Here is a 26,795-nt window from a genome sequence, read left to right on the forward strand (position 1 = left end):
ATTCATGGGCCTGTGTCCCCCCTCATATCCATGGGGACAAGGCCCCCTATGAGACCCCCATCTCCCCCCATATCTGTGGGGCTGAGCCCCCCATGGGACCTCTATCCTACCCCATAGCCTTGGGGCTGAGCCCCCCACCGGGGCCCACATCCTGCCCCATAGCCGTGGGGCTGAACCACCCATGAGACCCCAGTCCTCCCCATAGATGTGAGGCTGAGCCACCCCCATCCTGCCCTATATCTGTGGGGCTGAGCCCACCCCATGACTCTCATTCCCCCCTCCCATATCCATGGGGCTGAAACCTCCCCGGGCCCCCCATCCTGCCCCATAACCATGGTGCTGAGCCCCCTCAGGACCCCCATCCTGCCCCATATCCACGGGGCTGAGCCCCCCCAAGCCCCCTATCCTGCCCCGCATCTGTGGGTCACACAGGCTCTCACATTCCGAGCGCGTCGCTGGTTTATTGTCCCTACACCCCAGGGCTGCCCGAGGCGGGGACCCCAACCCCCAGGGCAGCCCCACAACTTGGGGGGCAGCCCCATAGCTGTGGGGCAGCCCCGCGCTGGGGTCCCTCAGCTGGGGCTGACCTGGCTGGAGGACACGGAGGAGACCTCGGTGCGCTGGGCCGAGCTGGACACGTCCGAGTCGTCCGTCATGGGCCGCCCGCACACCAGCTCCAGGATGCAGGCGCGGAACTGGGGACGGGGACACGGGGACAGCTCAGCCTGGGCGTCCCCAGGTGTCCCCAAGTGTCCCCAGGCGTCCCCTGTCCCCGCCATGGGAGGTGCAGCCCAGCCCTGGTGTCGCATCAACCATATCTTGTGTCCTTGGGGATGCTGGAGGTGGGTCTGGGTGGGCACAGGTGTCCCCAAGTGTCCCTGTTGTCCCTCACTCTCTGTTGTCACCCATCCCTTGGTGTCCCCGCTCCCAGGATGTCCCCAGTCTGTTGTCACCAAGTGTCAAGTGTCCTCTGTCCCTAGACATCCGTGGTACCCAGGTGTCCCTGGGTGTCCTTCACACTCCATCATTTCCCATCCCAAACATCTCCTGGTGTCCCCAGCCCCCGGATGTCCCCAGTGTGTTGTCACCAGGTGTCCTTGGTCCCCAGGTGTCCCCAGGTGTCCCTGACCATCACTCCCCACCCCCTGGTGTCCCCACTCCCAGGATGTCCCCAGTCTGTTGTCACCAAGTGTCCTTGGTCCCCAAGCATCCCTGGACATCCATGGTCCCCAAGTGTCCCTCACTCTCTGTTGTCCCCACATCTCCCTGTGTCCCCGCTCCCAGGATGTCCCCAGTCTTGTCACCAGGTGTCCCTGCCCCATGGGCATCTCTGGTCCCTGGTTGTCCCTGGATGACCCTGGTCCCCAAGTGTCCCTGGACACCCTTGGTCCCCAGATGTCCTTAGGCATCCTTGTGATGTCCCCAGTGCCTGGATGTCCCTGGATGTCCCCAGTGCTTGGGTGTCTTCATCACCAAGGTGTCCCACCATCACCCAGGTTTCCCTGGATGTCCCCAGGTGTCCCCAGGATGTCCCTGTGGCCCAGGTGTCCCCATACCCGTGTCCCCATACCCATGTGTAATCCCTGGATGTCCTCATTGCCTGGCTGTCCTGGAATGTCCCCATTTCCCTGGTGTCCCCATCGCCTGGGTGTCTTGGGCTGTCCCCATGGCTGTGTGTCCCTGGCTGTCCCCATCACTTCTCTGTCCCTGGATGTTCCCGTGTCCTGGGTGTCCCAGGATGTCCCCAATGCCCAGATGTCCCTGAATGTCCTCAGTGCCCAGGTGTCTTTGGATGTCCCCATCGCCCAGGTGTCCCTGGATGTCCCTGTTGCCTGTGTGTCCCGGGGTGTCCTCATCACCCAGGTGTCCCTGGATGTCCCTATGGCCCGTGTGTCCCGGGGTGTCCCTGGAAGTCCCTGTTGCCTACATGTCCCGGGATGTCCCCATGGCCTGTGTGTCCCAGGGTGTCTGCATCACCCAGGTGTTCCTGGATGTCCCCATGGCCTATGTGTCCCAGGGTGTCCCTGTTGCCTACATGTCCCAGGGTGTCCCTGTTGCCTATGTGTCCCAGGATGTCCCCATGGCCTGTGTGTCCCAGGGTGCCCCATCACCCGGGTGTCCCCGTGTCCCCCGGCGCGGTGGCACCTGTTTGTTCATGAAGCAGTAGATGATGGGGTTGTAGACACAGGAGCTCTTGGAGAAGAAGGCGGGGATGGTGACCAGGCGCAGGTCCAGGCCGTGGTTGCGGTTGTTGACCATGTACATGGCCAGGGCGGCGTAGGGGACGTAGCAGAGGCAGAAGGACCCCACCATCACCACCACCATGCGCGACACCTCCCGCTCCGCCTTCTGCGTGGTGGCCGACTCCTGCTGCTGCGCCGCCACCTGCGCCAGCGCGACAGGGACACCGGCTGGGACACCGGCCCGCCGGGGCTCCCGGGCACCCAGCTGATCGCCCACACAGCCGTCGGTCCAGCCATCTGTCTGTCCATCCACCCAGCTGTCCCTCTGTCCAGCCATTCTTCCCCTCATCCATCTGTCCCTTTGACCATCCATCCCTTCATCCATCCATCCATCCGTCCATCCATCCCTTCATCCATCTGTCCATCCATCCACCCAGCTGTCCCTCTGTCCAGCCATCCATCCCCTCATCCATCTATCCCTTCATCCATCCATCCGTCCATCCATCCCTTTATCCACCTGTCCATCCATCCACCCAGCTGTCCCTCTGTCCAGCCATCTATCCCTTCATCCATCCATCCGTCCATCCATCCCCTCATCCTTCTATCCATCCATCCATCCCGTCATCCATCTATCCATCCATCTGTCCATCCATCCCTTCATCCATCCATCCCTTCATCCATCTGTTCATCGCTCCACCCATCCACCTGTCCATCCACCTGTCCATCCACCTGTCCATCCATCCATCCATCCATCCATCCATCCCTTCACCCATCCATCCCTCCGTCCACCTATCCATCCCTCCATCCATCTGTTCATCCCTCCATCCATCCATTCATCCATCATTCATCTGTCCACCCATCCCCCATCCACCCATCCATCCCTCTGTCCATCCCTCTGTCCATCCGTCCATGCATCTGTTCATCCCTTCACCCATCCATCCGTCCATCCATCCTTTTGTCCATCAGTCCATCCATCCCCCATCCACCCCTCCATCATCTGTCCCTCCCTCCAGCCCTTCCTCATGCATCCCTACATCTCTCCATCCCTCCATCCGTCCCTCCATCCTCCACCTCTCCTTCTATCCCTCCATCTCACCATCCCTCCATCCTCCATCTCTCCATCCCTCCTGCCGTTCTCTCCATCCTGCCCACCCTCCATCTATCTCCCTGTCTCTCCATCTCCTTGTCTCCCCATCTCTTCATCCACCCCTCCAGCCAAACCTCCATCTCTCATCTCTCCATCCCTCCATCCTCCATCTCTCCATCTATCCCTCCATCTCTCCATTCCTCCACCCCTCCATCCTCCATCCCTCCTGCCCTTCTCTCCATCCTGCCCACCCTCCATCTCCCCATCTCTCCATCTCCTTGTCTCCCCATCTCTCCGTCCACCCCTCCAGCCAAACCTCCATCCCTCATCTCTCCATCCCTCCAATGTTCCCTCCCTCCCACCATCTGACCATCTCCCCGCCATGTTCCTGTCCCTGCTGTTGTCCCCCCGGTGACTCACGGCCCGCAGGGCGCTGAGCAGCTGGGAGTAGGAGAAGATGATGAGGGAGAGGGGGACGATGAAGCAGAAGATGAAGAGGAACCAGGTGTAGTACTCGCTCTTGTACTTGGTGCCCACCGTGTACCAGTCGGGGCCGCAGGAGCACTGCAGCCCCTCGGGGACGTACCTGGGGACACGGCTGTCACCTCCCGCCCGGCGTCACCCTCATCACCCCTGTGTCACCCGTGTGTCACCGCTATGTCACCCTGTGTTACCCTATAGCACCCTGTGTCACCCCGTGGCACTCCATGGCACCTTGTGTCACCCCGTATTCACCCCTGTGTCACCTCTGTGTCACCCCATAGCACCCTTGTATCACCCCATATCACCCCTGTGTCACCCATGGCACCCTCATGACCTCCCCACCGCTCCTGGACATGTTCAGCCCCCTGTCCCTGCGTCCCCCCTTGTCTCCTTGTCCCCAATGTCCCCCCCGTCCCAGTGTCCCCACCTTGTGTCCTCCATGTTCCCCCTGTTCCTGTGTCCCACCCTGTTCCCCTTTGTCCCCCCTGTTCCCCCGTGTCCCCCGTGTCCCCTGTGTCCCCACCTGCTCCAGCCGAACCAGGGGGGGAGGGCGACACCCAGGCCGATGACCCAGGTGGCCACCACCGCCATGAGGGCGTGTTTGGAGTTGAAGCGGAAGTTCCCGAAGGGTTTGCAGATGACGATGTAGCGCTCGAAGGCCAGGAAGGCCAAGGACCAACCTGTCACCAGCCCTGGGGACACCACACCACGGGGACATCAACCTGAGGTCCAGCCACCCCCACGACCACACCATGGTGGTCACCTCCACCTCCAGCCCCACCATGAGCCAGGGTGGTCAACCCTACGTGCAGCCCCACAGACCACGGTGGTCACCCCAACTCTGGCTGTGGTGGTCACCCCAGCTCCTCCAGCTCCACCAAACGATGGTGGTCACCCCAACATCTACAGCCCCATCAGGTCATAGTGGTCACCCCAACATCTACAGCCCCACCAAACCATGGTGGTCACCCCAACTCTGGCCATGGTGATCACCTCAACTCCTCCAACCCCGCCAAACCATGGTGGTCAACCCTACTTGTAGCCCCACAGACCACAATGGTCACCCCAACTCTGGCTGTGGTGGTCACCCCAGCTCCTCCAGCTCCACCAAACCCTGGTGGTCACCCCAACACCTACAGCCCCATCAGGTCATAGTGGTTACTCCAACTTCTCCAGCCCCACCAAACCATGGTGGTCACCCCAACTCTGGCCATGGTGATCTCAACTCCGCCAACCCCACCAAACCATGGTGGTCACCCCAGTTCCTCCAGCCCCACCAAACTGCGATGGTCACCCTCACCTCTAGCCCCACCAACCCATGATGGTCACCTCCACCTACAACCCCACAACAAACCATGATGGTCAACCCTATGTACAGCCCCAGCAGATCACAATGGCCACCCCAGCTCCTCCAGCTCCACCAGACCACAGCTGGTCACCCCAACAGCTGTAGCCCCCACAAACCATGGTGGTCACTCCTACCTCCAGCCCCACCAGACTGTGGTGGTCAACCCTATCTATAGCCCCATCAGGTCACATTGGTCACCCCAACTCCTAGAGCTTTACTGGACCACTGTAGTCACCCCCACCTCCAGCCTCACTGCACCATGATGGTCAACCCGACATGCAGCCCCACCAGACTATGGTGCTCATCTCCATCCACCGCCCCAACAGACCATGGTGGTCACCCCAACTCCACCAGACCACAATGGACACGCAAATCCTCCAGCCGGACCAAACCATGATGGTCACCCCAAATCCAGCCACAGTTGGTCACCCCAACTCCTCCAGCCCCACCAGACCATGGTGGTCACCACCACTCCTCCAGCCCCACCAAACCATGGTCATTGTCCAAATTCCAACCATGGTGGTCACCCCAACTCCACCAGACCACCGTGGTGACCCCAGCTCCTCCAGCCCCACCAGACCACAGTGGTCATCTCCACCTACAACCCAACCACAAGCCATGATGGTCAGCCCTATGGACAGCCCCACCAGACCACAGAGGTCACCTCCACCGACAATCCAACCACAAGCCATGATGGTCAGCCCTATGGACAGCCCCACCAGACCACGGTGGTGACCCCAACTCCACCAGACCACAATGGTCACCCCAACTCCTCCAGCTCCACCAAACCATGGTGGTCACTCCAGCTCCTCCAGCCCCACCAAACCATGATGGTCACCTTGGCTCCAGCCATGGTATCACCCCAACTCCTCCAGCCCATGCTGGTCATTCCAACTCATCCAGCTCCACCAAACCATGGTGGTTGCCCCTGCTCCTCCAGCCCCACCAAGCCATGATGGTCACCCCAGCTCCAGCCATGCTGATCACCCCAACTCCTCCAGCCCATGGTGGTTACCTCAACTCATCCAGCTCTGTCAGAGCATGGTGGTCACCCCATCTTCCCCAGCCCATGGTGATCACCCCAGCTTCTCCAGCCCCACCACAATGTGGTGATCACCCCAACGCCTTCAGCCCCTTCCACCCATGCCAGTGTTACCCCACCACAAACCATGATATGCAACCTTATCTACAGCCCCATCAGACCATATTGGTCACCCCAACCCCTCCAGCCCCACCAAACCATGGTGGTCACCCCAGTTCCTCCAGCCCATGCTGGTCATCCCAACTCATCCAGCTCCATCAAACCATGGTGGTCACCCCAGCTCCTCCAGCCCCACCATGATGGGGTGATCAACCCAACCCCTCCAGCCACACCAAGCCATGGTGGTCACCCCGACTCATCCAGCTCTGTCAGACCATGGTGGTCACCCCAGCTTCTCCAGCCTCACCACAATGTGGTGATCACCCCAACGCCTCCAGCCCCACCACAATGTGGTGATCATCCCAACCCCTCCAGCCCCACTAGCTCATGGTGGTGTTACCCCACCACAAACCATGATGGTCAACCTTATGTACAGCCCCACCAGACCATACTGGTCACCCCAGCTCCACCAGCCCCACCACGACGGGGTGATCACCCCAACCCCTCCAGCCCCACCAAACCATAGTGGTCACCCCAGCTCCAGCCATGCTGATCACCCCAACTCCTCCAGCCCATGGTGATCACCCCAACTCCTCCAGCCCATGGTGGTCACCCCAGCTCCTCCAGCCTCACCACAATGTGGTGATCACCCCAGCTCCTCCAGCCCCACCACAATGTGGTGGTCCCCCCAACTCCTCCAGCCCATGGTGGTGTCACCCCACCACAAACCATGATGCTCAACCTTATGTCCAGCCCCACCAGACCAAGGTGGTCACCCCAGCTCCTCCAGCACCACCAAACCATGATGGTCACCCCATCTCCTCCAGCCATGCTGATCACCCCAACTCCTCCAGCCCATGGTGATCACCCCAGCTCCTCCAGGCCATGGTGGTGTCACCCCACCACAAACCATGATGCTCAACCTTATGTCCAGCCCCACCAGACCACCGTGGTCATCCCAGCTCCTCCAGCCCCACCAAACCATGGTGACGCCCCCCCCGCTACCTCCGGTGGCCCCCACGAAGGCCTCCAAGGCACACATGTCCTTGCCGAAGATGAAGTAACCCTGGGAGCTGGAGACAAAGACGGTGAAGACGCTGAAGATGCAGGAGATGAAGCCGCTGAAGGAGATGTTCACCAGGATGTAGTTGAGCGGTTGCCTCAGCTTCTTGTACTTGATGGTGACCACCAGGACGATGGCGTTGAAGGGGGTCCCCACCAGGAACACGAAGCCCATGAAGGCGGTTTGGAGGTAAAAGGCCCAAGGGGGGGCGATGTGATATTGGGGACCGTCCCAGGGTCCCACCGAGGACCCATTCTTGAAAAGGTAAAACTCCTCGTCACCCGACATGGTGGTGGCACCTCGGTGGGGGGGACGCACGGGGGGGACGCGGAGGTCCCTGCCCTCCCCCTCTGATATACCCTGCGCGCCCCAAAGCCGCTTAAAGGCTCTGGGGGGGATCAAGGCCTCATCCCGGGGCAAACATGGGGATTAAGGGGGGCTAAGCCGGGCTCAGGGCCTAAGCAGCCTCGCTAAGCCGGGCCGAGCCGATTGCCAGGATTTGGGGGGGGAAAGCCACCCCCACAGCCACCCAGACCAGGTTTGGGGTCCCCATGGACACATGGAGACTCCCCAAGGTTGGTCTTGGTGATGTTGGGGTGTCCCAGACCTGGGTGGGGGGATTTGGGGTCCATGAAGGGGGATAATTTGGGTTCCCAAGTGGGGTTTGATGTCCCTAGAAGAGGGTTCGGGTCTCAAGGAGTGTTGGGTCCCCGGGGAGGGGGGTTGAGGTCCCCAGGGACACATGGGGACCCCCCAAGGTTGGTCTTGGTGATGCTGGGGTGTCCCAGCCCTGGGTGACCCTGGGTAGGGGATTGGGGTCCCCTAGGGGACCCCTCAAGGTTGGTGTTGGTTATGTTGGGGTGTCCCAGATCTGAGTGCCCCAGGGGGGTGGCGAGGTCCCCAAGGAGGGTTTTGGGATTCTGAAGGCAGGTTTGGTGTCCCCAGAAGAGGGTTGGGGTCTCGAGGGGGGTCAAGTCCCTGGGGAGGGTTTGGGGTCCCCATGGGCACACAGGGGACCCCCCAAGGTTGGTCTTGGTGATGTTGGGTTGTCCCAGCACTGGGTGACCCTGGATGGGGGATTTTGGGGTCCCCTAGGGGGTGTCTGGGGTCCCCAGGGACACATGGGGACCCCAAGGTTGGCTTTAGTGACATTGGGGTGTCCCAGACCTGGGTGACCTGGGGTGGTCTGGGGGGGGTCCCAGGGGGTTTAGGGACCCAAAGTGGAAGTCTGAGGCCCACAGGAGGATGCTGGGGTCCCCCAATGAAGTCACACCCCCCCCCACGAGGACCCTCGGGTGTCCCCACAACCCCACGGGACACCCCATGTCACCCACCGTTTATTGTCCCCTGCTCTGTGCCGGAGGGGGGGGCCTGCCCGGGGGGGACCCCGTGGGATGGGGGGAGCCTGGGGTGGCCAGGGGGTGTGTGGGGGGCACCTTGGGGGCAGTTTGGGGCTTGGGGGGGGGTCTTTTGGGGTGGCATGGTTGCGGGGGCACTATAGAGGGGGATATTCCAAAGTGGGGGTTGCAATTTCGGGAGGTGTAACTTCGGGGCGGGGGGAGCATTGCTGGGGGGCGATGTACGTTATTGGGGTGCATTACGGGGAGGGTGCATTGCTGGGAAAAGGGGGGGCCGCATTTCGGGGGGTGCATTGTTGGGGGGTGTCTGGTTGGGGGGTACATGGATTAGGAGGGTGCACTTGGCGGGGGGGGATGTGCCTTATTGGGGTGCATTACAGGGGGGTGCGCTTCCGGGGGGTCTTCCCCATCCCCCTCACTCCCCCACATCCCCTGCACCCCTCAGCCACCCCCCCGCACCCCGACACCCACACGTGACCCGCGGGGGGGGCCTTGTTCTCCCGCGGCTCGTTGGTCTAGGGGTATGATTCTCGCTTAGGGTGCGAGAGGTCCCGGGTTCAAATCCCGGACGAGCCCGAAGTGTCTTTTTTTCTCTTCCCGCCCCCCCCCAAAATCCACACCCCTTTTCCTGCCCCCCCGTGACCGTGGGGCCGCCCGAGGGGCAGGAAGGATGAGCACAAGCTGCTTAGGGGGGGATTAAGGGCAATCGGGGTGCGTCCCCCCCCGGCTGGGGGTGCATATAAAGTCCGGAGGAGCGGAGGGACAGTGGGGTGGTGGCACCAGCACCGAGTGGGGTCCCCACGGGTGGGGGGGTGTGCCAGTTGCTGGGGGGATCCCCACCCGTGGGGGGATCCCCCGGCTCCGGGGCAGGGATGGCTCGGGATGTACTGGGATGTACTGGGCTGTATTGGGTCATACTGGGCTGTACTGTAAGTGGACTGTACTGCACTGGGCTGTACTGGGTCCTAATGTACTGTACCGGGTCATACTGGGCTATGCTGGACTGTGTTGTACTGGACTGCACTGAGCTGGTCTGTACTGGGCTATACTGGGATGTACTGGGTTATACTGGGTCAGGTTAGGTCTGTTCATACTGTGTTGTACTGGGCTGTACTGGGCTATACTGGGCTATACAGGACTGTGCTGTAATGGGCTGCACTGTACTGGGCTGTACTGGGATATACTGGGCTGTACTGGATTATACTGGGTCAGGTCAGGTCTGATCATACTGGACTGCAATGGGCTGTACTGGGCTGTACTGGGTCAAGCAGGGTCAGCTCAGGTCACTATGCGATGACGTCATGGCATCACCTATGATGTCATCACTGTCCCTGAGTGCACAGCCCCCCCCCATGTCACCACATGACCCCCCTGACCCCTCCCCTCATGCACTCCGAGCCCCCCACGAGCCCCCCATCCCATAATCTAGAGACCCTCCTTTGCTGTTCCCCACCCCCCCCAGCAGGGTCTGGGGGGCCACAACGAACCCAAGCATCCGGCTGTTCCCCCAGCCCCCGCCTCACTGCTCCCTCACGGGCCCCTCGTAGCCATCAGTAGGCTCCAGAGTGAATGCTCCCCCAGTGATTCCTGAGGCCCCAGGGCGGGAGCAGGGGCACTGGTGGCACTGGTGGGGGTACTGGTGTGGGACAGCGGCACTGGGGGTGCCCAGCGCTGCTCCCCCCGAGCCCCTCCCACCCCAGGGACCCAGGCGTCCGGGCAGGCAGGGGGGAGGCGGTTGCTGGGGCAACCAGAGATGCCACCGCTGGGGACGGTCACCCGGGGGACGGTGACAAGGCACGCGCTGCCCCGCCGGGGGCGGCAGGGCCATGGAGCTCAACGCCTGCCCCTCCGTGGGGGGTGAGTGGGGGGGCCGGGGACCCCCACCCCCCAAAACGGGCACCCCCAAAAACGGCCACCCCCGGTACGGGTTCCCCCAAGAGATGGGACCTCCCGTGAACGGGCACCCCCCGGGGACAGGCCCCCCCCAAAACCGGGCAGCCCCTGGGGACGTGTACCCCCAAAATTGGGTGCCTCCAGGGATGTGCCCCCCATGAACGGGCACCCAGTGGGGATCCCCCCCCCCCATAAACGGCTCCCCCCCCAATAAACGGGCACTCCCAGCCATGAGCACCCCCAGGGATGGGCACCCTAAAGGGACAGGCACTTCAAGGGCGGTCAACCCAAGGGTGGGCACCCCAAGACTGGTTACTCCATGAATGGGCACCCCATAGGGTTAGGCACCCCAAAGATTGTCACCATAGAGATGGGCACCTCAAGGATGGTCACCCCAAGGGTGGGAACTACAGGGATGGTCACTCCATAGGGATGGGCACCCCAGGGATGGTCACTCCATAGGGATGGGCACCCCAAGGACAGACACTCCAAGACTGGTTACTCCATGAATGAGCACCCCATAGGGATGGGCACCCCAGGGGTGGTCAAGCCAAGGATAGGCACCCCAAGACTGGTCACTCCATGAATGGGCACCTCATAGCGATTGTCATCCCAAGGGTGGGCATCACAGGGATGGTCCTCGCATAGCGAAAGGCACCTCAAGGCTGGGCAACCCAAAGATTGTCACCCCAAGGGTGGGCACCCCAGGTATAGACACTCCATAGGGATGGGCACCCTGAGGACAGGCACCCCAAGACTGGTCACTCCATGAATGAGCACCCCAAGGGTGGTCAAGCCAAGGGTGGGCACCCCAGGGATGGGCACCCCATAGGGATGGGCACTCCAAGGATGGTCAAGCCAAGGGTAGGCACTCCAAGACTGGGCACTCCATAGGGATGGACACTCCAAGGATGTTCAAGCCAAGGGTGGGCACTCCAAGACTGGGCACTCCATGAATGAGCACCCCAAGGGTGGTCAAGCCAAGGGTGGGCACCCCAGGGATGGGCACCCCAGGAATGGTGACCCCATAGGGATGGGCACTCCAAGGATGGTCAAGCCAAGGGTAGGCATCCCAGGGATGGTGACCCCATAGGGATGGGCACTCCAAGGATGGTCAAGCTAAGGGTGGGCACTCCAAGACTGGGCACTCCATAGGGATGGGCACTCCAAGGATGGTCAAGCCAAGGGTGGGCACTCCAAGACTGGGCACTCCATAGGGATGGACACTCCAAGGATGTTCAAGCCAAGGGTGGGCACTCCAAGACTGGGCACTCCATAGGGATGGGCACCCCGAGGACAGGCACCCCAAGACTGGTCACTCCATGAATGAGCACCCCAAGGGTGGTCAAGCCAAGGGTGGGCACCCCAGGGATGGGCACCCCATAGGGATGGGCACTCCAAGGATGGTCAAGCCAAGGGTAGGCACTCCAAGACTGGGCACTCCATAGGGATGGGCACTCCAAGGATGGTCAAGCCAAGGGTGGGCACTCCAAGAGTGGGCACTCCAAGACTGGGCACTCCATGAATGAGCACCCGAAGGGTGGTCAAGCCAAGGGTGGGCACCCCAGGGATGGGCACCCCAGGGATGGTGACCCCATAGGGATGGGCACTCCAAGGATGGTCAAGCCAAGGGTGGGCACTCCAAGACTAGGCACTCCATGAATGAGCACCCCAAGGGTGGTCAAGCCAAGGGTGGGCACCCCAGGGATGGCCCCCAGGGGTGAGGGGCACCCAAGGACGAGCACCCACAGCCGGCCCCGCACCGGGTGTCCCCGGCAGCGGAGCTGCGGTCGCTGCAGGCAGAGCTGGGCGCACTGCAAGCCGGGCAGGCAGAGCAGCGCGAGCAGCTGGAGCAGGCGCTGGCGCAGGCGCAGGCAGAGGGGGCGGCGGCGGCCAGCGAGGCCACCAACCTGCGGCTGGAGGTGGCCCAGCTGCGTGAGGGGCTGCAGCGGGCACAGCAGCTCTGCGAACAGTACCAGCAGGAGGCCACCAAGCTGGCCAACAGCGTCCCCCAGGGCAACCAGCAGCAGCAGGGGGACAGTGCAGAGGTGGCACGGCTGCAAGGTGGGGGATGGCCATGGTGTCATGGGATGGTGGCCATGGGTTAGTGGTGGTCATGGGGTGGTATGGTGGTGGCCATGGTGTCATGGGATGGTGACCATAGTGTGGTGGTGGCCATGGGGTGCTGGATTGGTGGCCATGGCATGGTGTTGGGGTGGTGGCCATGGGGTGGTGGGTCGGTAGCCATGGTGTCATGGGATGGTGGCCATAGTGTCATGGGATGGTGACCATAGTGCAGTGGTGGCCATGGGGTGGTGGGTTGGTGGCCATAGTGTCATGGTAGGGTGGGCATGGCGTGGTGGTTCATGATGTGGTGGGGTGGTGGCCATGATATGGTGAAATGGTGGCCATGGTGGGGTGGTGGTCATAGGATGGGTTGGTGGCCATGGTGTGGTGAACTGGTGGCCATAGGTATCCTAGGGTAGCGGTGATGGTGTGGTGGTGACCATGGTGTGGTAAGGTGGTGGTCATGGTGTGGTGGTGACCATGGTGGGACAGTGGCCATGGCATAGTGGGTTGGCCATGACATGGTAGGGTGACATTGGGGCACAGGGGGTGGTGGCAATGGCAGGGGCAATGGGGGGTTGCTGTGGGGCGGGGGTGCCATGGGGCTGAGCTGTGTGTCCCATGTGTCCCACAGCGGAGGTGGCCTGGCTGCGGGAGGAGCTGCAGCGGGCACAGGAGCTTTGCGCCCAGTACCAGCAGGAGGCCACCAAACTGGGTGACGATGCCCGCTTGAGGGACCAGCAGTGGCAGGGGGACAGTGCCGAGGTGGCACGGCTGCAAGGTGGGGTGGTGGCTGTGGGGTGGTGGGCTGGTGGTCGTGGGGTGGTGGGATGGTAAGGTGGTGGTCATGGTGTGGTGGTGATCATGGTGGGACGGTGGCCATGGCATAGTGGGTTGGCCATGACATGGTAGGGTGACATTGGGGCACAGGGGGTGGTGGCAATGGCAGGGGCAATGGGGGGTTGCTGTGGGGCAGGGGTGCTGTGGGGCTGAGCTGTGTGTCCCGTGTGTCCCACAGCGGAGGTGGCCTGGCTGCGGGAGGAGCTGCAGCGGGCACAGGAGCTTTGCGCCCAGTACCAGCAGGAGGCCACCAAACTGGGTGACGATGCCCGCTTGAGGGACCAGCAGCGGCAGGGGGACAGCGCCGAGGTGGCACGGCTGCAAGGTGGGGTGGTGGCCGTGGGGTGGTGGGCTGGTGGCCGTGGGGTGGTGGGATGGTGGCCATGGTGGGTTGGTGGCCATGGAGTGGTGGGACAGTGGCCATGATGTGATGGTGGCCATAGGGTGGTAGGTTGGTGGCCATGGTGGGTTGGTGGCCATGGAGTGGTGGGTTGGTGGCCATGGTGGGTTGGTGGTCATGGAGTGGTGGGTTGGTGGCCATGTAGTGGTGAGACGGTGGCCATGATGTGATGGTGGCCATAGGGTGGTGGGTTGGTGGCCATGGTGAGTTGGTGGCCATGCCACGTCAGGGTGATGTTGCAGCACAGGGAGTGGTGGCCATGGCGGGGCCAATGACATGGGGTGGGTCACCTTCGGGCGGAGTCCCGTGGTTGCCGTGGGGCTGAGCCGTGGGTTCCGTGTCCCCCGGGTTCAGGGGAGGTGGCCCAGCTGCGCGAGGAGCTGCAGCGGGCACAGGAGCTCTGCGCCCAGTACCAGCAGGAGGCCACCGCGGTGAGAGACCAGAAGGCCCAGGGGGACAGCGCAGAGGTGGCCCGGCTGCAAGGTGGGGTGGTGGCCTTGGTGTGGTGGTCGGTGGCCACAGGGTGGTGGGATGTTGGCCATGGTGGGGTTGGTGGGGATGGGGTGGTGTGGTGGTGGCCATTGTGGGGTGGTGGCCCTGGTAGAGTGGCGTGGTAGCCATGGTGGGTTGGTGGCCATGAGATGGTGGGTTGCTGGCCCTGGCTGGATGGTGACCATGGTGGGTTGGTGGCCATGGTGGGTTGGTTGCCATGGTGGGTTGGTGGCCATGATGTCATGGGGTGGTGGCCATTGTGTCATGAGTTGGTGGCCATGGGGTGGTGGATTGGTGGCCCTGGCTGGATGGTGGCCATGGTGGGTTGGTGGCCGTGGTGGGTTGGTGGTCATGGTGGGTTGGTTGCCATGGTGTCATGGGGTGGTGGCCATGGTGGGTTGATGGCCATGGTGTCATGGGGTGGTGGCCATTGTGTCATGAGTTGGTGGCCATGGGGTGGTGGGTTGGTGGCCCTGGCTGGATGGTGGCCATGGTGGTTGGTGGCCATGGTAGCTTGGTGGCCATGGCACATCAGGGCGATGTTGCAGCACGGGGGGCGGTGGCCACGGCAGGGGACAATGCTGTGGGGCAGGCGACCCTGGGGCGGGTCCTGTGGTTGCCGTGGGGCTGAGCCGTGGGTCCCGCAGCCGAGGTGGTGCAGCTGCGGGCGCAGCACGAGGCGCTGAGCGACCAGCACCGGGCACTGCAGAACCAGCACCAGCGGCTCAAAGAGCACCTGCGCAGCGCCCGCCAGAACCGGTACCGAGGACACGGGGACACACAGGACACTGGGGACACAGGGGACACATGAGACACGGGGGACACGAGGGACCTACCGCACCCAGGGGACACAGGGGACAGAGGGGACACTGGGGACACATGGGACACACAGAACCCAGGGGACATGGGGAACAGAGGGGACACTGGGGTAACACAGGACCCAGTGGACACACGGGACCCAGGGGACACGGGGGACAAATGGGACACTGAAGACACATGGGACCCAGGGGACATGGGGGATAGAGGGGACACTGAGGACACATGGGACCCAGGGGACCCAGGGGACAGAGGGGACACTGAGGACACGTGGAACTCAGGGGACATGGGGGACAGAGGGGATACTGGGGACACACAGGACCCAGTGGACACACGGGACCCAGGGGACATGGGGGACAAACGGGACACTGAGGACACGTGGAACCCGGGGGACATGGGGGACAGAGGGGACACTGGGGATACATGGGACACAGGAGACATGAGGGACCCGCTGCACCCAGGGGACACAATGGGACCCAGGGGACACAATGGGACCTGGGGGACACAGGGCACGTGGGACACACAGGACACAGGCGACAGAGGGGACCCACAGGACCTCTATGTCCCCACCCTTGTGCCCCCCTGGACGTGCCACGTACCTGTCCCCACTGCCCCCAAGCCCGTGTCCCCCTGTCCCCCGGAGTTGTCCCCTGTGTCCCCTGGCCATGTCCCGCTTGTGCCCACAACCATGTCCCCTTTCCTCCCTGGCCATGTCCCCTGTGTCCCCTGACCTGTGTCTCCCTGTCCCCTGTGACACGTTCCCTGCATCCCCTGGCCATGTCTCCCTTGTCCCCACAACCATGGCCCATCTACTCCCTGGCCATGTCCCTTTGTGCCCCCAGCCCTGTCCCCTGCATCTCCTGGCCATGTCCCCTGTCCCCTGGCCATTACTCCCGTATCCCCCACCCTGTGTTCCCCTGTCCCCTGCCCCCTGTCTCCCGCCCTCTGGCCACGTCCCACTTTGTCCCCACAACCATGTCACCTGTGTCCCCTGTCTGCACCCTGGCCATGTCTCCCGTGTCCCCTGCCCTCTGTGCCATGTCCCCAGTGTCCTCTGGCTTTGTCCCCACAACTGTGTACCCTCTGCTCCCTGGCCATGTCCCCTGTACCCCACAGCCATGTCCCCTGTTGTCCCTTGCACCATGTGCACCTTCCGCCTGTGCCATGTCCCCTGTTTCCCTGGCCATGTCCCCCATGTCCCCTGACCCGTGTCCCCCTGTCCCCTGTATCCCCCGGCTATGTTCCCCTTGTCCCTACAACCATGTCTCCACAACCATGTCCCCTTTGCCCCCTGACCATGTCCCACATGTCCCTTGACCTGTGTCCCCTGTGCCCTGCCCCATGTCCCCTAACCCATGTCCCCCTGCCCCATGTTCTCCTGTGCCATGTCCCCTGTGTCTCTTGGCTGTGTCCCCCTTGTCCCCCCAACCATGGCCCCCTTGTCCCCCATGTCCCCTGATCCCTGTTCTATCCCCGTGTCCCCCCATGTCCCCTGATCCCTGTTCCGTCCCCACGTCCCCCTTTTCCCCCCAACCATGTACCCCTTGTCCCCCATGTCCCCTGATCCCTGTTCTGTCCCCACATCCCCCATGTCCCCTGATCCCTGTTCTATCCCCATGTTCCCCCATGTCCCCTGATCCCTGTTCTGTCCCCACATCCCCCATGTCCCCTGATCCCTGTTCCATCCCCACGTCCACCGTTCCCCCATCGCAACGTCCCCCTCGTCCCGCAGGACCCCCGAGGGGCAGGGTGACACCACGGGTTCCTCCCCGCTGTCCCCCCCCGATGACCCCGAGGACCCCCCGACCCCGGACCTCAACCACAAGGTACAAGGTGGTGGGTGACAGGGGGACACACGGGGTCAAGGTGTCACCGCAGTGGGGGTGACCCTGACCCCCGTGCCCCCCCACAGGACAACGTGGGTGGGTTCAAGCCCTTCCTGTGCTTCGTCCTGGCCTCCGCCATCATCTTCCTCTACCCCCACCTGAAGAAGAACAACTGGGACCCCCGGTGCCTCCTCATCGCCCCCTGGGGCACCCTGACCCCGCCCTGGGGCGACCTCGCCTGGAGCGACCTGACCCCCCCCTGGCTCAGCTTCAGCCTCCCATGGAGCACCCAGAGCACCACCCGGCCCCCTAAAAAACCCTGACCCCCCCCCCCCCCGAATCAATACACGAGTTGCACCCCTGCATGGCTGCGTCGCTGTCCCCAAGGTGGGGGTGTCACCCATGGGTGCACCCCAGTGTGTCCCCCCGTCCTGGAGTGGGATGTGCCCCCCCCGCTCCCCCCCACCGGGATATTTTGGGTGCCGGTGCGTGGCTCTGACTCGCCGGGTTATTTTTAGGTGCTGGCGCAGGCGCTCGGGCCATTGTCACCCCCCCCCCCAACCCGCTGTCACCCTGGGGGGCACTCCCCCCCCCCCACCCCTGGCACCCACCCAGGGAACTCCTCATCCTGCGGGGGGGGAAACTGAGTCACGGTGCTGGGGGGGAGAGGAACCCAGGCGTCCTGCACCCCGTGTCCCATGTGTGTGTGTCCCCCCCCACCACGGTGGGACCCAGGCGTCCGGGTGCCCCCCCACCACCCGCTGGAAGCTTCCAGGGCGGGTGGCCAAGCGGTGACGTGGTGACAGTGACGTTGGGGGCCGGGCACCGGAACCGGGGGGAACCCGATACCCCCCCCCCCCCCAAAAAAAAAAATAGCCCCCCAAAGGAGCCGCGTCCGGATCACCCAAGTGTCCAACCCCCACAAAGGGACCCAGGCGTCCGGGTGGACCCCGCAGTGTGGGGGGGGCACAAGCGATGTGGGCGGGCAGTGGGTCCCCCGCCAAATGAATAAGCCCCCCCTCGATGCGTCACCCCAATGGGGAAACTGAGGCACGGCCGAGGGGACTCACGGCTTGGGGGGGGGGTCACACAAATGGGGGGGGTCCCGTGGGTGGGGGGGCTGATGGGGGCGTGTCCGGCTGGGGGGGGGTCCTGGGGTGCCGGCCTTGGGGTGCTGGGATGTCGGGGTGCTGAATATCGGGGTGCTCAGGGTGCACGGGTGTTGGGGTGCCAGGGGTATCAGGGTGCCGGGGTGCAGGGTTATTGGGGTGCCAAGGGTATTGGGGTGCCCGGGGTGTCGGGGTGCCAGGTATTGGGATGCCAAGGGTATTGGGGTGCCCTGGTGCGTTGGGGTGGCAAATATCGGGGTGCTCGGCTGCCCAAGGTCTCTGAGTGCCAGGTATTGGGGGGCTGGGGTGTCGGGGTGCCGGGTATTGAGGTGCTCGGGGTGTTGGGGTGTCAGGTATTGGGGTGCTGGTGTTTTGGAGAGTGGGGGTTTGGGGTAGCAGGGTGCTGAGGTTTGGGGGTGCCGGTGTGTGGGGCTTTGGGATGTTGGAGCTTGAGGTTACAGGGGTTTTGGGGGTGCCGGTGTTTGGAGATTTTGGGGGTGCCAGGATTTGGGGTGGCGGTGTTTCAGGTTAGCGTGTTTGTGGGTTTTGGGGGTGCCAGGGTTTGGGAGTTTTGGGGTGCCGGTGTTTGGGGGTGCTGCTGTTTGGGGGTTCAGAGGTGCCAGTGTTTCGGGGTTTGGGGGTGCTGGTGTTTGGGGATGCCAGTGTTCGGGACTTGGGGGTGCCGGACTTTGGGGCTGCCGGTATTATGGGGTTCGGGGTTGCTGGTGTTTGGGGTGCCGGGTTTGGGGGTGCCGGTGCTTCGGGGTGCTGGTGTTCTGGGGTTCGGACTGTCGCTATTTCGGGGTGCCGGTATTTGGGGTGCCGCTGTTCGGGGGGTTCAGGGTGCCGCTGTTTCCGGGTGCCGCTGTTTGGGGGTGCCGGTGTTCTGCTGTTTGGGGGTTCGGGGCGCCGCTGTTTGGGGGTGTCGCTGTTTGGGGGTTCGGGGTGCCGCTGTTTGGGGTGCTGGTGTGCCGGTTTTTCGGGGTTCGGGACGCCGCTGTTTGTGGGTGCCGCTGTTTGGGGGTGCCGGTGTTCCGCTGTTTGGGGGCTCGGGGTGCCGCTGTTTGGGGGTGCCGGTGTTTGTGGGTTCGGGGTGCCGCTGTTTGGGGGTGCCGCCGTTTGGGGGTGCCGGTGTTTGTGGGTTCGGGGTGCCGCTGTTTGGGGTGCCGACGCTCCGGTGTTCGGGGTGCCGGCCCCGCGGTGCCTGCGGGTCTATAAATAGCGGCTGCTGTCAGGCCCCCCCGGGCCGGGCCCCTCCCGCGGCAGCCGCGGGGCCGAGCGGGGCGGGACGGGCCGGGCAGCGCTTAAAGCCGCCGCCGCCCCCGGAGCCGCCACTCGCCGCCCCCGGCACCGGGAACCGCCGCTCCGCTCCGGGAACCCACCCGGACCCCTCCGGGAACCGCCGCTCCGCTCCGGGAACTGCGAACCCATTCGGGACCCCACCGGGAACCCACCCGGAGCCTCCTCCGGACCCCACGCCCCACCGGGAACCGACCGGGAACCAGGAACCGACCCCGGGAACCGACCCGGACGCCGCTCCGGACCCCACCGGGAACCGGGAACTGACTGCGGACCCCACCGGGAACCGCTCCGGGAACTGCTCCGGACCCCACCGGGAACCGAGAACACACCCGGACCCCACCGGGAACCGACCCGGAGCCCCCTCCGGCCCCTGCACCCCACTGGGAACCGCTCCGGACCCCACCGGGAACCGACCGGGAACTGACCCGGACACCGGGAACCACTCCGGACCCCACCGGGAGCCGCCGCTCCACCCCGGGATCCGGGAACGGACCCCGGGAACCGGGAACAGCCCCCGGGCGCCGGGAACCGGCACCGGGACTGACCCAGGAGACCGGGAACCAGCACCGGGATCGAGCCGGGACCCCCACCCGGGACACCGGGACTGACCCGGGACACCGTTCACCACCACCGGGATTGACACCGGCAACTGGGACCCCACCCAGGACACAGGGGCTGACCCAGGACACCGGCACCCACCCGGGACCCTCACCCAGGACACAGGGGCTGACCCAGGACCCCCACCCAGGACACCAGGACCCACCCGGGACCCTCACTCAGGACCCCAGGACACTGGGACCCACCCGGGACCCCCACCCAGGACACAGGGGCTGACGCAGGACCCCCACCCAGGACACAGGGGCTGACCCAGAACCCCCACCCAGGACACCGGGACCCACCCGGGACCCTCACTCAGGACCCCAGGACACTGGGACCCACCCGGGACCTCCACCCAGGACACCAGGACTGACCCAGGACACCGTCCCCCAGCCCCGGCGTTGTCCTCAGGACCCCACCCGGGGCACCCACATTGACCCAGGACCCCAACACTGCCCCAGGACCCCACCCAGGACCTGTTGAGGACACCAGGAGTGAGCCAGGACCCCCCCAGCCAGGACACCAGGACCTTCACCCGGGACACCTCGCAGAGCCTTGGTCTACAGCCCCCTCTAGCAGGAACCCACCACCACAGCACCCACCACCCAGCACCATGAACTCCACGTACGACCCCCCCGCGGGCGAGGAGCCCGAGGAGCTCCCGGCCACCGAGAAGGACCTGGCCGAGGACGCCCCGTGGAAGAAGATCCAGCAGAACACGTTCACCCGCTGGTGCAACGAGCACCTCAAGTGTGTGCACAAGCGCATCGGGGACCTGCAGCGCGACCTGAGTGACGGGCTGCGCCTCATCGCGCTGCTCGAGGTGCTGAGCCAGAAGAAGATGGGGCGCAAGTACCACCCGCGCCCCAACTTCCGACAGATGAAGCTGGAGAACGTGTCGGTGGCGCTGGAGTTCCTGGAGAGGGAGCACATCAAGCTGGTGTCCATCGGTGAGGGGGCGCGTGTGCAAGGGGGGTGGGGGGAATGTGTGAGGAAAGGGGTGAGGGTGAGTGTGAGAGGGTGATGGGCACAGGGGAATGAGGATGAGTGTGCAAGGGAAGGGTTGATTGGCATGTGGGAATGAGGATGAGTGTGCAAGGGGAGGGGTGTGATGGAATGAGGAGGAGTGTGCAAGGGAAGGGTTGATGGAATGAGGAGGAGTATGTGAGGAAAGGGGTGAGGGTGAGCATGAGAGGGTGATGGGCATGTGGGAATGAGGATGAGTGTGCAAGGAAAGGGTTGATGGAATGAGGATGAGTGTGCAAGGAAAGGGGTGAGGGTGAGCGTGAGAGGGTGATGGGCATGGGGAATGAGGATGAGTGTGCAAGGAAAGGGTTGATGGAATGAGGATGAGTGTGCAAGGAAAGGGGTGAGGGTGAGCGTGAGAGGGTGATGGGCACGGGGGAATGAGGATGAGTGTGCAAGGGAAGGGTTGATTGGCACGTGGGAATGAGGATGAGTGTGCAAGGGGAGGGGCGTGATGGAATGAGAAGGAGTGTGCAAGGGAAGGGTTGATTGGCACGTGGGAATGAGGATGAGTGTGCAAGGGGAGGGGTGTGATGGAATGAGGAGGAGTGTGCAAGGGAAGGGTTGATGGAATGAGGATGAGTGTGCAAGGAAAGGGGTGAGGGTGAGCGTGAGAGGGTGATGGGCATGGGGGAATGAGGATGAGTGTGCAAGGAAAGGGTTGATGGGCACGTGGGAATGAGGATGAGTGTGCAAGGGGAGGGGCATGATGGAATGAGGAGGAGTGTGCAAGGAAAGGGTTGATGGGATGAGGGTGAGTGTGTGAGGGTAGAGGTGCTGGACAACTGGGAATGAGGATGAGTGTGCAAGGGGAGGGGTTTGATGGGCACGTGGGAATGAGGATGAGTGTGCGAGGGTAGGGTTGATGGACATGTGGGGATGAGGATGAGTGTGCAAGGACAGGATTGATGGACAACTGGGAATGAGTGTGCAAGGGCGAGGGTGATGGAAACATGGGAATGAGGGATGAGTGTGCAAGGGTGGGGACGATGGACAACTGGGAATGAGGATGAGTGTGCAAGGGGAGAAATGGAATGATGGAATGAGTGTACAAGCGTGGTGGTGGACACGTGGGAAGGACGATGAGTGTGCGAGTGTGGAGATGATGGAGGAGTGGGAATGAGTCTGGAGATGAGTGTGCAAAAGTGAGAACGATTGACAAGTGGGAATGAGGGGTGAGTGTTCAAGGGCAGGGTGCGATGGACACCTGGGAGTGAGGATGAGTGTGCAAGGGGAGAAACGATGGACGTCGGGGAGTGAGGAACACGTGTGCAAGGGTGAAGATGATGGAGGCGTGGGATGAGTGTGCAAGAGGAGAAGTCATGGACAAGTTGGGGTGAGGGATGAGCGTGTGAGGAGAGGGGTGATGGGCACATGGGAATGAGGGATGAGTGTGCAAGGGTGATGGACAAGTGGGAGTGTGAGATGAGTGTGCAAGGACGGGGGCCATGGAGGGACGGGAACAGGGATGAGTGTGCAAAGGTTAGAGTGATGGTCATGTGGGAGTGAGGGACGAGTGTGCAAAGGGAGAGGGTGACGGGATGAGGACGAGTGTGCAAGGAGAGAGACAATGGGCAACCGGGAACAAGGGACAAGCGTGTAAGGATGGGGTGACAGGAATGAGTCTGGGATGAGTGTGCAAGGTCAGAGGAATGAGGGATGAGTGTGCAAGGGGAGAGGCGGTGGCAATGTTGGTGTGAAAAATGAGTGTGCAAGGGGTTGACGGATGAGTGTGCGAGGTCTGGGGGCTGAGTGTGCAAGGGGGGCAACATGCAAGCATGAGCGGGGCTGGGGCTGAGTGTGCAAGGGCCGTGTCCCTCGTGCGAGGGCCGTGCAAGGCTGGTGTGCATGGGGGGGTCTGGCTCGCACTGCAGTCGTGCAAGGGGCCATGCGGCAGGGGGGTCCTTGCACACTTGTGCACAACCACACGCGTGTGCTGTGGCTGTTTGCGTGGGGAGCAAACACACGTGTGCCCCGCCTTGCACACGCACTCGTGCCCTCCCTTGTGCCCCCCGACCCTGTTGGGGGGGTCTGAGCACCCCCAGGGACCCCCCAATGTCCCTTTTGTGACCCCCCTGCGTGTCCTTGTCCCCCAGATGTTGAGCACCCCCAGATGATGCTCCCCCTCCCCCCATGTACCCGAAACACGATCGCTCGTGGCTGGACGGGGCGGGGGGTCCCGGACGCCTGGGTCCCTCCTCATGGCGGGGGAGGGGGCCGGGACTCCTGGGTTCGTTCTGCGGCCCGAGGAGGGTGGGAGGGGAGGGGGAGGGGCCCGGACGCCTGGGTCCTCTCGGCAGGGCGGTGGGGGAGGGGCCGGGATGCCTGGGGCTCCCCTCCCCCTCCAGCAGCGCTCTGCCTCAGTTTCCCCAGCACCGGGGACCCCTCGGGGTGCTAGGGGGGCACCCCAAGGTTTTTGGGGGCTCAGGGGCCCCCAGGGTGCTGTGGGAACAGCCTAGGGTGCGGGGGGGCACCCCGATATTTTAGGGGACTCAAGGACCCCTAGGGTGCTGGAGGTCACCCCAGTATTTTGGGGGACTCAAGGTCCCCCAGGGTTCTGTGGGGGGTCCCCAAGGTTTTGGGTGGCTCAGGGTCCCTCAGGGTGCTGTGGGGGCCACCTCAGGGTGCGGGGGGGAGCACCCCAAGGTTTTGGGGGCTCAGGGACACGCAGGGTGCTGAGGGGGGTCCCCAAGGTTTTGGGGGCTCAGGGACCCCCAGGGTGCAGGGGTGGATAGGGGTGACAGTGCCTTGGGGTGTCAGGGTGTCCTCTGCCCAGGGTTGGGGTGACAGGGACCCCCACATGTGCCGTGGGGTGTTGGGGTGTCCCCAGTTTCATACTGGGGTGACAAGGACCCTGTGTGTGCCCTGGGGTGTCCTCAGCCTGGTACTGGGGTGCCAGGGACCCCTCCCCATGCTGGGGTGACAGGGAACCCCCGAGGTGCCCATGATGTCCCCCTGCACGTGCCCTGGGGTGTCCCCAGCCCAGTGCCGGGGTGACAGGGACCCCTGGGGTATTGGGGTCCCCCTGACGCCCCTGTCCCCCCATAGACAGCAAGGCCATCATGGATGGACCCTGAAGCTGATCCTGGGGTGCTGATTTGTCCCCAGCCCATTGCAGGGGTGTCCCCAGCCCAGTGCTGGGGTGACATGGACTCTGTGCATTCCCTGGAGTTTTAGGGTGTCCCCAGCTGGGTATTGGGGTCCCCCTGACCCCCCATCCCCCCATAGACAGCAAGGCCATCGTGGAGGGACCCTGAAGCTGATCCTGGGGTGTTGGGGTGTCCCCAGCCCGGTGCTGGGGTGACAGGGACCCCTGGGGCATTGGGTGTCCCCAGCTGGGTTTTGGGGTCCCCCTGACCGCCCTGTCCCCCCATAGATAGCAAGGCCATCGTGGATGGACCCTGAAGCTGCTCATGGGGTGTCTCCAGCCCTGTGTTGGGGTGACAGGGACTCTGTGCATTCCCTGGGGTATTGGGGTGTCCCCAGCTGGGTTTTGGGGTGCCCCTGACGCCCCTGTTCCTCTACAGACAGCAAGGCCGTGGTGGATGGACCCCAAAGCTGATCCTGGGGTGTTCATGTGTCCCCAACCCATTGTAGGGATGTCCCCAGCCCAGTGCTGGGGTGCCGGGGACCCCTGGGGCATTGGGTGTCCCCAGCTGGGTTTTGGGGTCCCCCGACCCCCCTGTTTCCCCACAGACAGCAAGGCCATCGTGGATGGACCCTGAAGCTGGTCATCGGGTGTTAATGTGTCCCCAGCCCGGTGCTGGGGTGACAGGGACACTGTGCATTCCCTGGGGCATTTGGTGTCCCCAGCTGGGTTTTGGGGTCCCCTGACGCCCCTGTTTCTCTACAGACAGCAAGGCCATCGTGGACGGGAACCTGAAGCTGATCCTGGGGCTGGTGTGGACGCTGATCCTGCACTACTCCATCTCCATGCCCATCTGGGAGGACGAGGAGGAGGAGGACGGGCGCACGCAGACCCCCAAGCAGCGCCTGCTGGGCTGGATCCAGAACAAGGTCCCGCAGCTGCCCATCACCAACTTCAACAAGGACTGGAGGGACGGCAAGGCGCTGGGGGCACTGGTGGACAACTGCGCCCCGGGTAAGGGTGCTGGGGGCACTGGGGACACTGGGTAAGGGCGCTGGGGGCACTGGGGACACTGGGTAAGGGCGCTGGGGGCACTGGTGGACAACTGCGCCCCGGGTAAGGGCGCTGGGGACACTGGGGACGCTGGGGACACTGGGGACATCGGGTAAGGGCGCTGGGGACACTGGGGACACTGGGGACACAGGGTAAGGTCGCTGGGGGCACTGGTGAACAACTGCGCCCTGGGTAAGGGCACTGGGGACACCAGCTAAGGGCACTGGGGGCACTGGGGGCAACTGTGCACCAGGTATGGGGGACTGAGGTGGCTATGGGGGTTTGGGGGGTTATTCGGGATTTGGGGGGGCACTGGGAGCACTGGGGGGCAACTGTGCACCGGTTCTGGGGACCAGGAGCACTGGTGGACAACTGTGCACCCAGTAAGGGGCACTGGGAGCACTGGGGGGCAACAGTGCCCCAGGTATAGGGCATTAGGGGCACTGGGGAGGCACTGGGAGCACTGGGGGGCAACTGTGCCCCAGGTAAAGGGACTGGGAGTGCTGGGGGGCAACTGCACACCAGGTATGGGCACTGGGGGCACTGGTGAACAACTGTGTGTTGGGTAAGGGACACTGGGGAAGCACTGGGGGCAACTGTGCCCTGTCTATGTGGGAAATGGGGGGTGCCCCTCTGACCCCCCCCATCCCCCCCAGGGCTGTGCCCGGACTGGCAGAACTGGGACCCCAACCAGCCGGTGCAGAACGCGCGGGAGGCCATGCAGCAGGCAGACGACTGGCTGGGCGTGCCACAGGTACTGGGAGCAATGGGGGGGCCACTGGGAGCAATGGGGTGCAACTGCGCACAGGGTATGGGGCACTGGGGGCCAACGGTGCCCCAGGTATAGGGGATTAGGGGCACTGGGGGCACTGGGAGGCAACTGTGCACTGGGTATGGGGACTGGGAGCACTGGGGGGCAACTGTGCACTGGGTATGGGGACTGGGGGCGCTGGGGGGCAACTGTGCACTGGTTGTGGGGACTGGGGGCACTGGGAGCACTGGGGGGCAACTGTGCCCCAGGTAATTGCCCCAGGCAGCGTGTTCCATGATGGGGACTTGGAGGGGTCCCTGGGGGTGCGGGGGGGTCCCCAGGATGTCCTTGAGCATGGGGGGTGGGGGTGTCTTCGGGGGGTCCCTGGGGGTTCATAGAGATCCTGGGGGGTCCCTGGGGTCTTAGGTAGTCCCTGGATGGAAGGGGGGGACAGGGGGTACCAGAGGGTCCCTTGGTTGTCACTGAGCATTGCGGGGGGACTTGGGGGGGGTCTCTGGGTACAGTGGGGGGTCTCTGGGGTGTCCCTGGGCATGGGGGGGTGTCCCTGGGTAGAGTGGGGGGTCCCTGGGGGTGCATGGCAATCTCTGGGGATCTCTGAGTTTGGGGGGGTCCCTGGGGTGTCCCTGGGTATGGGGGGTGTCCCTGGGTACAGGGTGGGGTCCCTGGGGTGTCCCTGAAGGTGCATGGGGATACCGGGGGTCTCTGAGTTGGGGGTCCCTGGGTTGTCCATGGGCATGGGGGGATGGGGGTGTCCCCGGGGGTGTATTGGGGTCCCTGGGGTGTCCCTGAGCCTGGGGGGTGGTCTCTGGGGGTACTGGGGGGGTTTCTGGAAGGGTCCTTGAGATTGGGGG

At 63.6% G+C, this 26,795-nt stretch overlaps 4 protein-coding genes and 1 non-coding gene across 5 annotated transcripts in view; 4 read left to right on the forward strand and 1 right to left on the reverse strand.

Moving 5' to 3' along the window:
- Positions 1-572: 572 nt before the first annotated feature.
- On the reverse strand, positions 573-7,593 carry OPN1SW (opsin 1, short wave sensitive). Its single transcript, NM_001282821.1, is given in 5 exon segments — positions 573-695; positions 2,146-2,385; positions 3,691-3,856; positions 4,277-4,445; positions 7,248-7,593. Coding segments are annotated over 5 exon segments (1,044 nt in total).
- LOC135578285 (proline-rich protein 36-like) lies at positions 2,561-7,152 on the forward strand (the record flags this gene model as incomplete). The annotated part of the gene is made up of 1 exon (XM_065049563.1): positions 2,561-7,152. A coding segment is annotated over one exon (1,125 nt), but the record flags the coding sequence as incomplete, so codon positions are not given.
- Positions 7,594-9,111: 1,518 nt separating the features above from the next.
- Positions 9,112-17,354, forward strand: LOC135578259 (cingulin-like). Its single transcript, XM_065049397.1, has 8 exons — positions 9,112-10,520; positions 12,336-12,620; positions 13,258-13,404; positions 13,642-13,788; positions 14,218-14,346; positions 15,003-15,114; positions 16,904-16,997; positions 17,084-17,354. The coding sequence occupies exons 1-8, from the start codon at positions 10,490-10,492 to the stop codon at positions 17,318-17,320; spliced, it is 1,182 nt and encodes a 393-aa protein (XP_064905469.1). The 5' UTR covers positions 9,112-10,489; the 3' UTR covers positions 17,321-17,354.
- TRNAP-AGG (transfer RNA proline (anticodon AGG)) lies at positions 9,168-9,239 on the forward strand. Its single transcript has one exon. It is a non-coding gene; the product is annotated as a tRNA-Pro (tRNA).
- Positions 17,355-20,618: 3,264 nt separating the features above from the next.
- Positions 20,619-26,795, forward strand: part of FLNC (filamin C) — a 59,226-nt gene continuing 53,049 nt past the window's right edge. The window contains 3 exon segments of the mRNA XM_065049401.1: positions 20,619-20,955; positions 24,885-25,133; positions 25,829-25,926. Coding sequence (XP_064905473.1) covers positions 20,619-20,955; positions 24,885-25,133; positions 25,829-25,926 — 684 coding nt within the window.

Source organism: Columba livia, chromosome 1, assembly GCF_036013475.1.
Source record: "Columba livia isolate bColLiv1 breed racing homer chromosome 1, bColLiv1.pat.W.v2, whole genome shotgun sequence".
Lineage (NCBI taxonomy): Eukaryota > Metazoa > Chordata > Aves > Columbiformes > Columbidae > Columba > Columba livia.

Bases quoted from the DNA above. Each gene is read 5' to 3' on its own strand.
- LOC135578259 (XM_065049397.1), top strand. From the start codon at position 10,490: ATGGAGCTCAACGCCTGCCCCTCCGTGGGGG. The intron at 13,789-14,217 runs GTGGGGTGGTGG...CCCCGGGTTCAG, and splicing joins CGAGGTGGCACGGCTGCAAG to GGGAGGTGGCCCAGCTGCGC. The intron at 16,998-17,083 runs GTACAAGGTGGT...GCCCCCCCACAG, and splicing joins CCCCGGACCTCAACCACAAG to GACAACGTGGGTGGGTTCAA.